This window comes from Talpa europaea (assembly GCF_964194135.1).
Source record: "Talpa europaea genome assembly, chromosome: 1".
Classification (NCBI taxonomy): domain Eukaryota; kingdom Metazoa; phylum Chordata; class Mammalia; order Eulipotyphla; family Talpidae; genus Talpa; species Talpa europaea.
In genome coordinates, this window is record NC_140073.1 from 115,438,015 (window position 1) to 115,456,512 (window position 18,498).

Genomic DNA, 18,498 nt, shown 5'->3' on the forward strand with positions numbered 1-18,498 from the left:
TATAAACTGACAGGTCAGGTAAAGCTTTAAAGCAGGATTTCAGTGCAATGTGTACAGTTCCTTCTTTTAAGATACTTGGGAGTCTATGGTCTCAAATCATGTTAAATAATTATGCATTGGTAGTGGCAAGGTGTTACCATAAAGAGAAATGTGTAGTGGAAAGAAATGAGGCTTTTCCTGGCTGTGAAATGCATTTGAATGTATTATGGCTAATTCTATAGGATGCCGATGTCATGCGGGATTATGAACTGCAGATCTGTGGGAAGCTGGTAGCTATTAGCTCTCGGTGCTCATCATTTCAGGATGTCTCAGCTGCTGCCTTTTGAGACTAACTAGTTTCATCCTGTCTCTGATGTGTTCAGCAGAAGAAGCCATGTCACTTGGACTCCCAAAATACTGTTCAGTTCTAAAAATTGAAACAAACAGAAAAACCCAGTTAAATTAATACACATGCATTGATTATGGTAAATGTAAAAGGAAGCAACAATTGCCATAGAAAGTATCAATATAATATGACCTGTGTGTACAACTTAGTTCATCTGAAGACCATACTGCATACTGTTTATTTTTTGAGCAGTAGCTCAGTAGAAAAAACAAATTTTTTTCCTACACTTAAAAATGAACATTTAATTAATCAATCTTCTTAAACATCCTTGTTTATTTTTCACAACATAGGATTTCTCTCCTCAGGTATAATCACCATAGTTTCCCCACCACCAAAGACCCACAACCCTTCAACATAGTCCATTGTGCTTTCTTCCTCCTCTACCCTCCCCTCCTCTCCCAAATGTCTCAGATCTATTGTGGGGAAAAATCATTTTTTAAAAAGGCATAAAATATACTGACATGTTGAGAAAAATACATTAGTAGTATAAATGCCATATTACATATACTCATAATAATCTCAACAAGCCCACCAATGCAACAGTTGATATTCTGGTTATCAGTTTAAAGTCTACAAATATAAAATTTGAATGTGTACTTCAATGCTAAGGGCTATGCACACCAATTGGCTAACATAGTGGGCAAGTAAAATATCTGTTTGATGTTACAGCATCATTTGGAAAAGTAATCAACGAAATCATTTCATTTTATCCTACTTGCAAAGCCACCGTATTTAGAATCACAAGATCTTTTAGAGATGGAAGAGTTCTTGAATATCACCTGATTGTGAGTTCTTTATTATTTTTCAGATCAGAAAACTAAGTCCCAGAAAATTAAATGACTTTACTGAGATAAGATAGTGCAAAAATCAGAATTTGAATCTTTGTCTTGAAATAGAGGCCATTCAACTTATTTTACTAGGAGGATGTTACAAAAGATAAATCTAAATATGTTTACTGTCAAACAAACTACACATGATAAACAGCTTGTCATAAAAATGGAGTAATAATTTTAAATATTAAAGGTGGAAGTTATGAAATTTCAATATATAGAAATAATTTGTTCTTTGATCTTAAAAAGATGAAGAAACGACACATAGACTATTTGTGGAACAGAGAGGAGAAGCCCAAGCAAAAGTATAAGGGGTAGATGTTCCTATGATGTCCTAAGCAGAATAGAAGACAAACTGTGTGACGACTAGCCATGAAATGCAGAAATTAAGGCTTTGGGGGTGTTCTGGAATGGAACAACCAGAAGCACTCTTATTAATACTGTTACTTTATGAATTTATGAATTAAGAGATTTTATTCCCTTACATTACGGATGTACAACATGAATTTAAGCTACTTCTGAATGCTCAGATTTAGGTATGACTACAAATCTAAGAATACACTATGAATAATAATGTTTCAAGGGAATAAAATTACATCTTCTCAATATTAATTCCACATAATCACTTGGCATTCAAGACACAGTAATAAGTGATACTTACTATGTGTCAGATTCATTTTAAGTAGTTTATACACATTTTTTCTCAAGTAATTCCCCTGCTCCCATAATCTAAGTAAGTATGAACAGTGTATCCCTATTTTAGGTGAAGAAAGTGAAGCACAGAGTGTCAAGTGACTTACCCAAGCTGTCACCGTAAGTGGTAGAGCTGAGATTTCAACCCAAGAAACCTGGTTTTATTTTTTCTTTTCTTTTGTGTAGAATTGGGGTATAGGCCAGAGGTGTGGGGGTGAGAGGATTCAACAGAGACAAAGTCAGGGGGAACAGAACAAGCGGATTTACTGATATACATTACTAAGGGAACAGCAGGAGAGATAGGTGAGATCTGCTGCGACTTAATCCCTATGCCACCAAGGAGGCCCCCAAAACATGGTTTTAGAGTAAAAATTCTAACCATTGTAATATACTGCCATGTAAGGATAGTTGTATTCAATGGTTTCATTTTTCTATCATTCTATCTGAAATAAATATCCTTTGGATTATTTCTAAATTATTCTGTATCCAGACAGAGGTCTAGATTCTCAGGAATGAAGCACCTCTGGTTATTTATTTTTCACTGTAATCATTTAAACTTTACTTAATACTTTGAATTTTTAAAATCCCCTTTTAGGTCTACATTTCTTTTTTTTTTTTTTTAAGATTTGTTTAGGAAATATTGGTTTACAACACAATGTTTCAGTTGTATCCCTCTGATTCTTTTACTAGACCATTTATTTGTAAGAGAGTATATTATACTTTTATCAATGACTCTGAATTAAGATGCCATCATTTTATAAATGAAGAAATAGGATTCCATATACCAATGTTAAAAAAGAATGGGTTGGGAGTCAGACCTGAGACTATATCCTGACTCCATAATCCAAGTAAGTATGAATAGTATATCACTATTTTTAGGTGAGGAAATTGAAGCACAGAGTGTCAAGTGACATTATACTGGCATGTTACAGTTTGATCAAAAGTAATGATGCTTGTTATGTATTATGAGCTCACTAAACACTGGTTGCCCTCCCAATCTCCTTCCCTGAATAAAGATCAAGGTTATCCTATCATCACAGCCATGGCTAGAACACAGTATGTCAACAAGTCAATGATCTTTCTTCTACAACATTCTATCAAGAAGCAATATATTTGATAGCAGCAATTTAAAACTGCTACTACTGGGCCTCCCCTGGTGGCGCAGCGGTTGAGCGCGGGGCTGAGAAGCTGCCCGCAGCCTCTGCAGCGCCGGTTCGATCCCCGCCCACTGGCGAGGGTCCCACAGGGCGCGCAGACCTCTCCTACCGCATCCGCTGCTCCCCTCAGCAGTGTATTTATTTCATCAGTCTGCCTGTTCTGTTCCCCACTCTGGCACTGGTGAATTCTCTCACCCTCCCACGCTTCTGACTGTACCCAATGCTTGTATAAAAAAACAAAAAAACAACAAAACTGCTACTAGTGGTAAGAGCTGAGTTTAGATTTGTTTCATGTTAAACCAATTTATTGTAGAACTGAAGATGGGAAGAACGAAGCTAATTTACTTGCACTTTTTTAAAAAATAATTTTTTCCCTTAATTATTTCACTGTATAACCTCACTGACGAAAAGACAAAATTATATGAACATGCACCATACCCATCCGGATAAACTACAGGAACAGTTAATCTATCCAAAAGTGATTTCCCAACTGCTTCAATTTCATCAAATTGCTCCTCATCATTAATGGCTTCAGGCTCTTCTGGACAGTCTTGCAAAATCTGCAGCAAATAATAGGGCAACATCAATCAAGAAACATGGAAATGAAATAAAATTCATGTAAATTTAGTAGATTGAAGGAGTTTTGTCTTAACATCTTCATTTACACCATTGTACAAGACAGATTTATTATTGGCAAAGCTGGCTCAAGAAATTAAAACAAAATGAGATTTAAAAAAATCCCTTCTAATAACATAATAATTGGGGCATAAAAAACTCTGTAGTGATTTCCATGGAAAAAATTAATACCAGTCTACTATTTGGAAATAAGCTCAAACTCCTTTAGAAGCATTCTTTCATATACTTAATACATGTATGTAATACATGTATATATACTTAATACATGTATATAACTATATACTATAGTATATAACTATATACTAAGCACCATATGTTTATCTGCAGCTCAGGATGTGAAAGTGATATAGATGTTGACCTCAAGGAGCTTACAGATTTCAAAAATGAAAGAAAATACAAATACTAAATGACATACAGTCTGAGTAAAACACATAACTAATGTGATCATTTGATCAAACATCTGATTAATTATTTTAAAAACTGATCTGTTGACTTGAGCTAACTGATACATGCTGATAAAGTTATAATTCAAATGCCACAAAGTTCTACAGTCTTTGTCAAGATATTAATTTTTTTAGAGTAAAGCAAGATGGCAGCAGAGTAATAATGCTGGGCTCACCTCCTCCACACAGTCACAATCAAATTACAAAAAAGACAAGGACAACTGTCCCTGGAAAGATAAATGGGTGTCTATTGCATACACAGGAACAACAGCATGGTATAGGGAAGAGTTAGGAAAAACCATAATTTACTGTGTCTGGAGTGATACCAGTGCAGTACAACTCAAGAAAAAGGGGCACCTGCAGTATAGGAGTCCCTCTGCTATTGCTGACTCAAGGCCACACACATTGGACACTTTAAAAGCCAGGCACTGCCCTGGAGAGAGGGGTGCACAGAGTCAGCAGGTGGGACAGAGAGTGAACACTGGAGAACTACTGCAGTAAGGGTGCACAGTGATGATTTCTAACTTGAGCCTGAAGCTCCCAAACTAGAATAGCTAGAGCCCAATCTGGTGGGAAATAGCCAGATGGAATTGCCTCTCTTCTCATAAAAGAGGCTATTATTTGCAGCCTGGAGCTGAGATTGGTTTAACAGCCACCCAAGGCTAAAACCAATAAAAACTGGATAATCTCACTAACTAGAGGTTGAAGAACTGGGATGTTAATTATGAGAGCAAGGGCCCCTACTTAAAATGCAAAGAGAACAATTACTGACTTGTGACCATCTCAAACACAGTGCCCATCCAGAGAAAAAAGAATTTAAAAAGTGAAAACAGGGCCTCCCTGGTGGCGCAAGGGGTTAAGCAGCGCACTATGAAGCCATCTGCAGCCTCCGCAGCATGAGTTGGATCCCCGGCCAGCCAGGGAGCAGCCCACATGGCACAGCAGACCTCTCCTTCCTCACTCGCTGCTCCCCTCAGCAGTGTATTTTGGTCAGTCTGCCTGTTCTGTTCCCCACTCTGTCTCTGGTGAATCCTCTCACCCCCCACACCTTTGGCCTGTACCCCAGCTCTTGTATGCATAAATAAATAAATCTTTTTTTAAAAAAAAAAGTGAAAAGTCTTAGAATTCTTAGGAATAACTGAAAGAGAAATAACATGTCCATCATAGGGGCTCCAGAAAGAGAAGAAAAAGAGAAAGGTATAGAAAATTTATTTAAAGAAGTAATTACTGGGACCACCTCAATCTAGGAAATGAATCAGACTTTCTGATCCAAGGGGCTCAAAGCATTCCAAACAAAATAATACCAGACTGATACACTCCATGACATATTATAATTAAATTGTTAAAAGTCAATGACAAGGAAAGAATATTACAAACATTAAGAGAAAGAAGAGTGACCTGTAAGGGAACAGGGGAACATGAAGAGCTGCCCATGGACTCCTCAGTAAAAACCTTATAGGCAAGAAGAGAATGGCAGAAGATAATGAAAATACCCTAACAGAAAGATTTCCTTCCTAGAACACTTTATCCTGCAAGACTACCATTCAACACAGAAGGAAGGGTAAGAACCTCAATGAAAAGTAAAAATTAAAAGAATATATCCATACCAAGCCAGATATAAAAGAAGTAAAGGAGCTATCATAAAGCCACAATAAAAAATAGAGGTAAGAGACACCAAAATTATACCATGTAAGGAGGAGGAGAGTAAAAATGTGACCCACTGAAATGAATTTGAGATCAAATTGTCCTACAGGCTGCAAAATGAGTCCATTATAGAATAACATAAGCTCCTTTCCAGAAAGGAAATGAAAGGCCGGAGTAGTTTAAATTTTCACCGTGCAGAGTAAAGGAAAAGGATCTATTAAGATTTGCTCAAATAATACTGCATATTTCATTTTTGGTTTCTGGGACTACTAAACTCATTAAATAATAAGTTGCAGACAAAATCCTTACAGATAACATATGAAAATAAGATTTTATTTTTATATTTGTATTAGTTGGACTGTCTTTACTTTGTATGTAATAAAATTGCAAAGTGCCCTTTTTAAAAGTTTATGATAATTACTAGTAGTTCTTGAAGCAAAGTTTCCTTTCCTGGCATAATGAAAGAGGTGAGAGTCATGACCATGACACCCTAGAGGATGGAGAGCAGGTTTGCTGAAGAGAGCAACCCTGTGAAGGGAGGACTTTGGATGGTTTTAGATTTCTCTAATCACAACCTCAGCACTGATGTGGATTACTAACAATTTAATTTAAACTCTCAAAAACAATATACTACTGCCTAAACCAAACAAACTTTAAACAATAGAACTAATATAAATTTTTGGGAAAAAGACTAAATACATAATTTCATTATTGAAATTAAAATATTTTATAACAAATTAACATATATAATAAATACTACTCAGACTACATTTAAAAAAAAAAAGCAAACCTTTTCAGCATTCGAATGAAATGCAATGGCCATTTCCAGCCTATGTACTCTCTCTTCAGATGCTATTGTAAATTGTTTCCATACTCTGTTCAGTCGAGGAAGTGTGTCCCCAGAGGATCTAGAAGTACAGCGCAAAGACTGGCACAACACAACTGTGGCTTGTAGCAACTGTCTTCCATAGTCATAAGTGCTCTGAAAAAGAAAGTAAACATGAAATTATAATAAAAGAATTCTGAAAAGAGGGATGCGAAAGTGTGTGGAGGACTTTGGTTGCTATTAAATATTACTAGAATGACTCCATTGGCACTTAGTACTAAAAATTATTTGCATGTCTAAATAATAAAGGAGAAGTAATATTTGTCAGTTAGCTTTTAATAAATTTCTTTCTTGTTAGGCTTCCTTCTCTTATTCTGCTTTCCCTATCCGTCTGTGCAATTCATGGGCCAAAAGGAACATCTGCACACTCATTAATCAAAACACAGGGCTGAAAATAGTTACTTGATATTCCATATAGGAAACTATAATTGTTACACTGTGAACTCAGTGATTAGGGAAAATATATTAAGATACTTTTCATACACACACAAAATGTCAGTGTTATGCTAACACTGGTGAGATGCAGAAACTAGGGTTTCTAATTACTAATATTAACATATATTTCATATTAACTTTTATGAATGAAGAGTTGGATTGCCCAAAAAATGTCATAATATAAATCAAAAATCAGCATAAAGAGCATAAAGAACCTATATTTAGGGAAACAAAAACCCTCTCAAGTATATGCAGGCTTGTTTTGGTATACCAGCTGGAATTTTCTTAGTTCTGAAGTACTTCTGGAATAACATAACTAACCTTCTTGGAGTTGGAGGGTTAAGTTACATTATAATCATGCAGAAAGCTATTCAAATACTGAGCTTGTAGGAAAGGAAGATAATCAGTTCTGCACCTGTGCAACATCAACAAATTTTCTATGCTTTTCCAGTAAAACTTTCGTTTCCTGAGCATCATCACCCAATCTGATGTGTGTCTTAAGCAGAGCATCCAGAAGTTCACTTAGCCATTCTACAGCCTAAATGAAAATAAATAACAGTGAAGCTGGATTCATGACTCTTAACTTATTATATCACACATGTTTATAACATATTTATAATAAGAAACATTACTATCCTGTGATTGATTAATCCATTAGTTATCATCTAAGTTTTTAATAGTTTATTTCATTCAATGCCTAGCTCTCTGAATTAATGACCTCTCCACCCCCTCAAAAATTTCAAAATCTAAAGATAAGACCTACTAAAGGAAGTACTCTTTTAAAATTAATATGATTTATAACAGCAAAATCATGTATTTATATATCTTAGTAGAAATCTCAGTACAGATTTATGTTACTACTTAAACTCATAAATTTCCTCTATACAAAACTGAAACCACGTTCTTCGGTGCTAACTCCACAAAGATAGCAAATTGTTTATCTAATTGAAACCCTTCTTGTGGTTTAAAAAGCAATGTGCTATATACATGCCTTTACTGTGGGGCAATGACAACCAAGTCAACCAAATAACCCCAATATCCAGTTCAGTAGAGAATTTCATTAAGAATATAAATCAAATGAGACCAGCCAGGTAACTTGGAATATAAAACTTTATTATTTCATCAGGATAAACTAGAATCTGACTTAATAAATTTGCTTTCTTAGGACAATAAAAAGTACACTTTTGTTTATAGTAAGGTGAAATCAACCTTCTAAGAAAACTACATAATACACCTAAATGATATTTACCTGGGCAGCATCTTCTTCACATTTAAACAACTGTACCATCTGAAGCATCTTTAATCTTCGTACATCTACCATGTCTTCACATCTAATAAAAACAAATATAAATTTAGGAAATCATTATTTCAATTTTGTTGACAATTATTGTAACAATATCACAGGGGGACACATGTTTAGTCTGCCAAAAATACTTAGTCCTACATTATGGAGACTGAAACTATTTTTCATCAATTTTCAATAATTTTAAGAATAGCTGTATGTTACCTAAAAACCTCAAAATACCTGTATGATATTTAATCATAAACCCTCTTGAGAACAACATGGGTTCTGTAAAATATGGAAGCAAATCACAAACACAATAGTACATAAAAATCCCCAAAAATTTGCATTTCCAATTAACATTAAGAAAATTTCAAAGATGAAAATATAGTTTGTCAAATACTAGAGGATGAAGCTCCAAAGAAACAAAAAAATTAATAATACTTTTCATTATGCTACTCAGTGTAATATCTAATTTTTGATTTAAGGAAAGACTACCACTATGTTCATTAAAAGAAAACAAACTACTGATGTCTGGGTATAGGGAAACACAATTCAGAGATTTATTTTATTTTACTGTAAGTTCCTGGATAATATACAGACTAAAGACTAAACTTTTTCTTTTTTTGAGGCATGTATTATTTATTTATTTGTTTGCTTGTTTGTTTGTTTATACACGCACTGGGTACAGTCAGAAGCGCAGGAGGGTGAGAGAATTCACCAGAGCCAGAGCAGGGAGCAGGGAAGGCAGAAGGACTGAAGTACACTGCTGAGGGGAGCAGCGGGTGGCAGGAGAGGTCTGTGCGCCATGTGGGACCCTCCTCCGGTGGCCAGGAAGGAGCCGGGGATCGAACCGGCGCTGCAGAGGCCATGGGCAGCTTCGCAACCCAGCGCTCAACCGCTGCGCCACCGGAGAGGCCCTGATAGTAACTTTAAATAGGAAATCAAAGGAGAGTAAGTTCTAGGTGAGAATGATTCCAATCTGGACATATTAGGCTTGAGGAGTGTATGGGAATGCAGATGTATACACTCACTAGGCAAGTTGAATTAAGGGTCTAAAACACAAGAGAGGTGTCCAGATCTGAGCCAGAACTACTAAATCATAACCATTTTAAAGAAAATCAATAAAGTGGTGAGACTGTCCAGGGAGAACACACAAAGAAGACAATATGGCCTCAGAACAAATCCTGGAAGGAGTGCTAGAGAACAAGAAATAGGTGAAGAAAAAAGAAAAAAAAAGATGCCAGGAGGAGGATCATGAGGGTGTTTACAAAGAACACAACATTGTCAGGGAGTTTTTAAGAAGAAAGAAAAAGTCAGTTGTTTTTAATGGTCGAGTAGTCAAGCGAGGTCTGTACCAAAAGTATTCCTTGGATTTTGTGTAAGAAAGATCAAGTTTTTATATGTGGTAATTACAAAGTCACTGGTGACATCACTAAGAACAAATTCAGTGACACAGTAAGAGTAGGAGTCAGACAGAGGAAGACTGGAAAAGTAAATTGAAGGTAGTGAGAGAGTAGAAAGATTGCAGATTAGACTTTTTTTTTTTTAAGACAGATTTTTTTTTTAAAAGATTTATTTTTTATTTATACAAGCACTGGGTACAGTCAAATGCACGGGAGGGTGAGAAAATTCACTAGAGCCAGAGCAGAGAATAGAACAGGCAGAGTGACAAAGCACACTGCTAAGGGGAGCAGCAGGCGGCAGGAGAGGTCTGCGCCCCATGTGGGACCCTCCTCTGGTGGCTGGGGAGCAGCCGGGGATCGAACCAGCACTGCAGAGGCCACGGGCAGCTTCACAACCCAGCGCTCAACCGCTGTGCCACAGGGGAGGCCCTGCAGATTAGACTTTCAAATGACTTAGCTGTCAAGGTGAGTTCTAGGGCTAGAAGACAAGGAGTTGAAGAGGCAGGTACTTGCATGTGTATATTTTTTTGTTTATTATTAAACAAATTATTTTTGTTATTAAAATTAAAAATAATAATTGTTTATTATTTTTCTATAAGAGATATTTAAGCATTTAAGAGGGAGAGGGATTAGAGTAGAGAATGGGAGTTGATGAAGTGAGGAGAAAAGGGTACATGTTTGATAAGGGAAGAGTATATCATCCTTTGTGACAAGAATAAGCAATGAAAGGGGTAAGCTTGCAGATATGAGAATAGAAGGAATTAATTAATTTTAAAATTACTAGTTCTATATCAAATGAAACTAAACACTATCTTACCCAGAATTTATTGTATAAACCTTTTACAGCAAACATGAGAACACTGTATGTGTGAGAATTTATAAGATGTTGAGGTAAACAAACACATCAATGTAAATGATGGATTTTAAAACAACTCAGATGAATGAAAGAAAAAGTACAATTCTCCAAAAAGCATTTTTTTTCTTAAGGAAAAAAAAACCAGAACCATCATAGAATAAAAAAGGTATATGGATGCAAAGTACTTGAGTGTAACTCAAAGTTTTTTACTAAGTAAAAAGGGAAAAGATACTTATTAACTAAACAAATTGTCATCATTTGTTAGTTATATACAAAAAATGATTACATTCATCAAAAACTTACTATATTCTTAGTGAGGTAAGAACTTTAACTTTGTATTGAAAATAAAAATTATATCACTTTTCATTTTAATTAATATTATGTTGACTTAGCAAAAGTTAACATTAACAGTCAAACTTTGCCTTTGTTTCCTAAGCTGCATATCTTCCATCACTCCTTGTATATGGTCCACATTTTCTTTATTTTCAATGGTTACGTCCTTTCCGTAGGCCCAGGATGCCTGATTGGAGATCTGATCCAGAAGTCCTTGACCTTTTTCTCGCAAACCTTGCAATCCTACATCTAAAATAAAAGTGACTGCATTTAATCTCTTTAACGGCGGGGGGGCTTTCCCTCCCTCATGAAAATCCACTCAGCAGATATTGTACTTGGACTTCAGGAATAACAGCTTTGTACATTAAACAATCTTGGGATGGAGTCTTTTGAACATTTCAAGTAATAAAACCCCCTTAAATGTGACTCAAACAGAGCTCCGACTCACACCAAATTTTCCACACAGAGAATTTCCAAAAGATTAATTTGCATAGATAATACTTTTCAAAACTGAGTGTAGGGAGAAAGTATGAGGATATCCATTTTGACAAGATTGGTCATTTTTTTTTTCTTTCTCCATTATGTCATCCAATTTTTAAAAGAACAAGGCAAATTTTTTTTTTTTTAGGCAAGACCAAAAATAAAAGTATGAGTTAAAAGAATTTAAAACACTGAACCAATGTATTATCCTTATAAAAGGATATAGAACATTTTGAATATAAGCACTGTCCAGTTAAGCCCAACAAGAAGCCACATGTAAGATAGGTTTACAATATCTTAAATTGGTCAAATATATAGGAATTCTTTTTCCCATTTTAAAGAAAAAGTATGACTCAAGAAAATTTCTGACATTTTAAAATAATTTCATATGAAGTATTAACTAGAAAATGCATTATGCATGTCATCTGTTAAAATAACAATAGCTACAAGTAAAAGGCCAGTACAAACATGATTTTACACACCTATTCTCTCAAGTCCTTTTCAATAATTAATTTGGTTTAATCATGTGTCACCATTTTCTACTAAATCCCGCCTTAAATTTCTGTTTCCTCTCTTCCATTCCTCCTTGTACTTCTGTCCCACTCAATACACCGCCTCCCTTTCCCACTTTTATATCCACTACCTGTCTCCCCAGTCACAGCTTAGAGAAATTCAATGTATTTCCTACTGCAGTAAAATATAAAAGGCCTTTGTGTCAAATAAGAGAAATAGCTTAATGAAACTAGCCCACTCTTCACTAGGAGGGTATGCTACCATGACAATATTCCCAATTTGGAGAAATAAATACACAGACTCAAATCAACTATTTTTTTTTACAAGGTTAGGATATAACAACAACAAAAATCATTGCATAAAACACAGTTTGGGGCATACAAGGTTTATCACAGAACACTTCACAGCTAATTACAGTTTATGCATGCACTACAAATAACTGTTCATAGTATATGCAAGACATAGCACCTGTAGATATAGCTGGGCAAACAGGAAAAGCTAAAGGCTCAGTGAAAGTAGGCTGACTGATCAACAGTGAAAAATCAAAATTTTAGCAAAATTTATACCTTTCAAGGGAATAAAACCATTTCATACTGTTTTATTCTGTGTTCCCTATAAATAATCATTAATTCAATATAAGTCGACTTGTCTAATCATGGCAATATTTTTTTAAAAGAACACTTATGTTTCAGCATTTTTAAAATCTGCTTACCAACACTTTTCAGCTTCTCTTCAAGCAGTTTTAAAGTTTGCTGAATCGATGCTCCATCAGCTGGTGCTACATCTACGCACAACATCCCTAATAAGCCATCCAACTGCTGAGACAACTAAAGCAGAGGGACACCAAAGAGATAACCCTGATGTAATCAGCATCTAAAGTGTTTAATGATTAATGAGGTTTACATCTAATGGGGTTATCACAATTATACTTGAAAAAGACTATGCTGTTAAAAGACAAAGATGAATAATTAGAATACATATTATCTGAAAGACACAACACATAGATGCATGCACCAGGAAAACAAAGAAGTATATCCAAGTCAGCAGAATGTAAAAAGATATTAAAACATTCATTTCAATCTATGTTATAAAGCATATACTTGGAGAAACAATCAAAATGAAATATATCTACCAAGTGGGACAGTCTATTTAGATAATAAAAGGTTTGACTGCATGCAGACTTAAAAATCTTAGGGAAAAAAAATCAAAGAATTATATCTCATTTCCCCACCAGTATATTATTTTATTTTTCAAAAAAAATAATTAGAAAACATGCAAACCTGCAAGAATTATATACAGATAAGTGTTTAGATAATTTGAAGAAAGGCAATCAGAGGAAAGACTTACATCTTGGGCAACACCATGGAATTCAAGAGCTGCTTGTAAAAGATTTTGCCTAAATTCCAGCTGACTGGCCTGTCGATAACAAACATCACTAAGCTGTTGCTGCAGTGACTTCAGTTCCACAAGGTCTTCCTCATCCCCAGCATTTAAGAGTGCAGCAATTTGCTGATTAAGCTCCACGTATACTGCAAACCATTCCTGTAATAGAGATGTTGTAAATTAATGATCAAATTAATTTCAGAAAAACTGCATTTTATAATTTCTCCAGACATACTAAGTAGCATACACGAGAATTTTCTAATTCAAAATTTAGTAAATTGAGGATGAAATGTCTCCACCCCCAAATCTTTCTGTTATGATCCTTGCAACTCACTCCTGCTACAGCAAACTCACCTATATCCTCATCCTGGCCTCTAAATGTCCCCTCAACTTCCTCTCTTTTTGCTCTACTGGAAACCTGTCCAGTCTCAGAGAAAACATCCTTGTGCCCCTCTCAACTTATTGCTGTTTTTGTTACCACAAGTCTGAAAGTGGGATAGATGACTGCCTCATTCCTCATCCTCACTAGTATTTCTTCCTCTTCTTTCAAAAACTACATCTTCTTTGAAGTGGAGGCTTTTGATATTTCATCCCTCCAAACTTTCCTCTCATTCTGGGAGTTTAGAAAGTTCACTTCTTCCTCTCAGTGCCAGCCTTCTTACTAAAGTTCATGATGCAGACATCCACTAAACACGTCAACCTCCCAATTCCTTGACTCCCTGTCCTCATGCTACCTCCGCTATCTATTCTAATGCACATAAAATCTTGTCATGTTACCAAACAGCTCCAAAACTTCTCAACTTCAAGAATCTTATTCTCTGACTCTCCAGTTCACTTACTTCAGTTTAAAATAAACTTCAATTCCTTTCTGTGGGCTGAAATCACATGACTTTGTTGGGTCCTGACTCCTTTTCTGAAATGTTATTTTCCATGACTCTCTATCTTGTTCACTGCACTCCAACACGACCAACATTCTTGCAGTTCCTCTATCATAACAAGTAAACTTCTGCCTTGGGATGGTATTTTGCTGCTGCATCCTTGACCTGAATTGCATTTTGCTTGGGATTACTCCTTCCTATCATTTCATGGTTTCTGATTAAATGTCATCTTCTCACAGAGGTCTTGCCAATATGGTACTCCATCCCACTTTTTTTCAACGTGAATGTAAATTCCCTACTATAAGACAGTTACATACCATAGAGACTAGACACATGACATCTACTGTGTGCTCAATGGGTACTAAATGAACATATAAAACATTAGACATTCTAGATTTATTCACAGATAACAAATACTGGCTAAACTGTGCCCTGCACCTGAAACTTGGGTTTCTCATTTGTGATACTAATTTACTGCTTGAACTACTATAGAGTCTTTGAATATTGTTGCATAATTGATATGGTCAGATGTAGAAGGAACACTGAATTTGAAAGTAAAATAAAGGTTTGTCTCTTCTTGCTAAAGGTGTGATTTTCATGGTCACTTAACCTCTCAAAATCTCTCTGTTTCTATCTCTATAGTAGTGATTTTCAACTGCGGGTGATTCTGTTCCCAAGGGAACATTTTGTAATGTCTGGAAACATTTTTGGCTGCCACAATTGAGAGGGATGGATGCTACTGCATCTAGTGGGTGGAGGCCAGCAATGCTGCTAAACTCCCTAAAATACACAAGTCAACACCCCATAAAAAAGATTTATTTGGTCCAACATGTAAACAGTCCTGCAGTTGAGAAATCTACTTGTATAAAACAGTGATAATATGTCTTACCTACTTTATTGATTATTGTATGGATTTAAATCAATATATATATAAAACATTTTTAAAACAACAATTTGTTATTAAATAGAAAAATGACTGATTTAAAGTAAAAAATATGACTGGACTTAAATTATCATTGCAGTGTTCGGAAATAGAAAGGAATTTCATAGTCCCATCTATAGTACTACCATATATTGTGAATCGTCTAAATAAACAGGTCTAATTTTGAAGAAGTATCAGCAAAGATTCAGAGGGAAAAAAAAATGGTAAACTAATGGATTAGAAAAAAAGGGTAGTATTTCTTACAATGAGAATGATCCACATCAGATCACAATCATAAAAATCCTCAAGCTTTACTCCTGACCTACTAGATCATAAATCAGTCTTTGTAGGTGGTACTCTGCAAACGGCATTTTAACAAGCACCTCATTTAACTCTTAGTCATGAAAGCTTAAGAATTACCATCTTAAGCTGGTACTTATACTGGTTTGAACTTCTGAAATATAGGCTCTATTAAACTGGCCAGGGAAGCAAACAATTTAAACTTAGCATGTCTCATGAAATTAACACTTGAAAATAGAGAAACCCACACTACAAACTGAGATTGTCATAAAGAAATAATCATTCTCTATGTATATGGGAATACAGAATTTACAGAATCTTCAGGGAACAGCTGCATTCAGTTCAGTTATGGTCATTTTCTTACCTATCTTTTATGTTTAGAAAATGATTTTCATAGCAAAAAAACAAAAACAAAAACTAATCAACGGCAAGATTTGGGATTAAGGAGGTAGGATGGAGGCAGTCAGGATTACACTGGTATTGTATGAGAATTGTGGGAATAAAGAGTAAGTGAAATGATGGATATTTATACTTTATACTATAAAATAGAAATCCCAATCACTGCCAACTCTCTAAGGTTAAGAGGGAAATTATGCTGAGAATATATGTTAGGAAGAAATGGGTTTTGCTTCTTCATGTATTCTCTTTGAGGAACAGAAGTCAGCACTGTGGGGGATATTGACACCATCATAAAGCAATTTCAGAGATTTGTGTTTCTGCACTTTCCTACTACATATGTTGTTCCTACTATCCACTTACCTCCATCCAAAAGACAGATTACTGAATAAAATACCTTAACATTTGTTATTATAATCATTCTGATATAACTAATACTTTTTATGCTTATCTGGCATTCAAAAACCAAATAAACTTCTACTGACAGTTCCAGTCAAAGAACTACATGTTAGCAGGACATTTTATTTTCTATATATCAGTCCTGAATATCCTAATCAGTTTATTTTTTGCTTTATTTCTGATTTTTATTTTTGAAGAATCTAAAATTTAATACTTGACAAAGTGTTTTAATGCAAAATAGAATGCTAAAAGTTTCTCCATATTCCACTTCAATTAAGCAATCAATATACTATGTCATTATAACTTCATAAGACATGAAAAATTATAATACTTGTGTTAAATTGAATTTTATGAATTTTTTTCATAAATAGAAAATAGTTTTATTAAAAATATTGTATTATCTTAAACATCATATGCTAATACTACTCCTGCATTAATGTATTCTGAAGGTGACAACACAGTGCCACCTATTGGTTAAATAGTGTGATTCACTTTTGTAAAGCTTTTAAGAACACAATTTCAATTTATTCAAAATTAGACAGAATAGTATAATGAAACTTCATGTAACACCTAGGTACAGTAATTATCTTTTAGTGGTGATCTTAATGTATTATATATACATATTTATTTCCAATGATCCATACCTGAAACATACAGCATGTTATAATGCAATGGTATTTTAATTAAAAACAAATTATCGGGCCTCCCTGGTGGTGCAAGGGGTTAAGACACAACCCATGAAGCTGTCTGCAGCCTCTGCAGCACGAGTTCCATCCCCAGCTGGTTTAGCAGACCTCTCCTGACTTGCCCGTTGCTCCCCTCAGCAGTGTACTTTAGTCAATCCTCCTGTTCTATTCCCCACCCTGTCTCTGGTAGAGCCTCTCACCCCCCACACCTCTGGCCTGTACCCCAATTCTTGTATGCTACAGGCCAGAGATGCAGGGGGTAAGAGGATCCACCAGAGACAGAGTGAAGAACAGAACAGGCGGATTAACTGAAGTACACTGCTGAGCAGCGGGCAAGTCAGGAGAGATCTGCTGCTCAGGGTGGGTTGCTCCCTGACTGGCCAGGGATCCAACTCGTGCCCAACTCGTGCTGCAGAGGCTGCAGATAGCTTCACAGTGCTGTGCTTAACCCCTTGCACCACCAGAGAGGCCCAATAAATAAATCTCTTTAAGAAAAAATAAAAATAAATTACCAACTCATGGTAAATTGTTTCATCTACACTTGCATCCAATTTGTTTCCACTACCAATTTTGAAACAACTTCCAGATACGAAATGCCCTTTAAAGAAATGAGATCATCCATGATAAGTTATCAAGGTTCCTTTTCCTTGGGAACAATGTCTATGACTGAATATATCAATAAATATATATAAATGCTTATGTCCTCAAGTATTAAAACTATAAGAATGAGATAAAATGGCATATCGATAAAAGTTAGTTCTTAGGGGGAGAAGGAAGGATCCCAACCGAGTTATTAAAACTGATTAAAGAAATACTGTATAGAAGCAACATAAGGGAATGAATAGAATAATATGTAATAAAAAAGAAAATAATGCCAGATATTGTTAAACTACAATAAATGATAGTGGGTCAACAATTCAAATTTATTCTCAAGAATTCTATGGAATAGCTATTCCTTAATACCATTTATTTAAAATATACAACTAATACTATCCAATTTTTAATTACCACTTCACCTGGGGAAATTGGTGGGAAAAGAAAAAAAAATACAGAATTTCAATGTTTAGATGATCATTAAATCTTATCTAAGCATAGAATATAAGATTATTATTGATCAATTTCTAATGTTGTACAAATACATACCAGAGATTAGGGTATACCTGACCCTTACTTACCCTTGAAAACATGAATTTTTCTCAATTCATAAATCCAATGAGGGCATTCTGATCACTTGGAGATGCCATTTGGCTTCTTTTATTATTTACTTATGAAGGAGATTTTTATTCCTCCTATTTAGTGTAAGGTTACACATTGTATGTGTGTGTGTGTAAACTGATCACTATTTTAAGATGGAAAAATCTAAGAAGACAAAAATTAATGAATTCAAGTTTTATTTTTCCAATTTTCTATTCAATCTATTTTAAATTACCATAAGAAGTATATAACTTGGGGAAGTAATGGGGTGAACTAATTGATCCACAAACTGGATGACTACTTTCTCAATAATGAAGCGCTAACATGGAAGGAGTTTAACATTATCAGTTTCCTCCATACC

The 18,498-nt window shown here is 35.1% G+C and overlaps 1 protein-coding gene across 1 annotated transcript in view; it reads right to left on the reverse strand.

Annotated features, from left to right (window-relative positions):
- Positions 1 to 276: 276 nt before the first annotated feature.
- SESTD1 (SEC14 and spectrin domain containing 1) overlaps positions 277 to 18,498 on the reverse strand; it is a gene marked incomplete at its 3' end in the record, with an annotated part of 63,769 nt that continues 45,547 nt past the window's right edge. The window contains exons 10-17 of the mRNA XM_084235822.1: positions 13,327 to 13,521; positions 12,692 to 12,806; positions 11,076 to 11,235; positions 8,359 to 8,440; positions 7,525 to 7,647; positions 6,579 to 6,770; positions 3,504 to 3,625; positions 277 to 406 (exon numbers count right to left, since the gene is read on the reverse strand). Coding sequence (XP_084091948.1) covers positions 277 to 406; positions 3,504 to 3,625; positions 6,579 to 6,770; positions 7,525 to 7,647; positions 8,359 to 8,440; positions 11,076 to 11,235; positions 12,692 to 12,806; positions 13,327 to 13,521 — 1,119 coding nt within the window. The remainder of the gene's footprint in view (positions 407 to 3,503; positions 3,626 to 6,578; positions 6,771 to 7,524; positions 7,648 to 8,358; positions 8,441 to 11,075; positions 11,236 to 12,691; positions 12,807 to 13,326; positions 13,522 to 18,498) is intronic.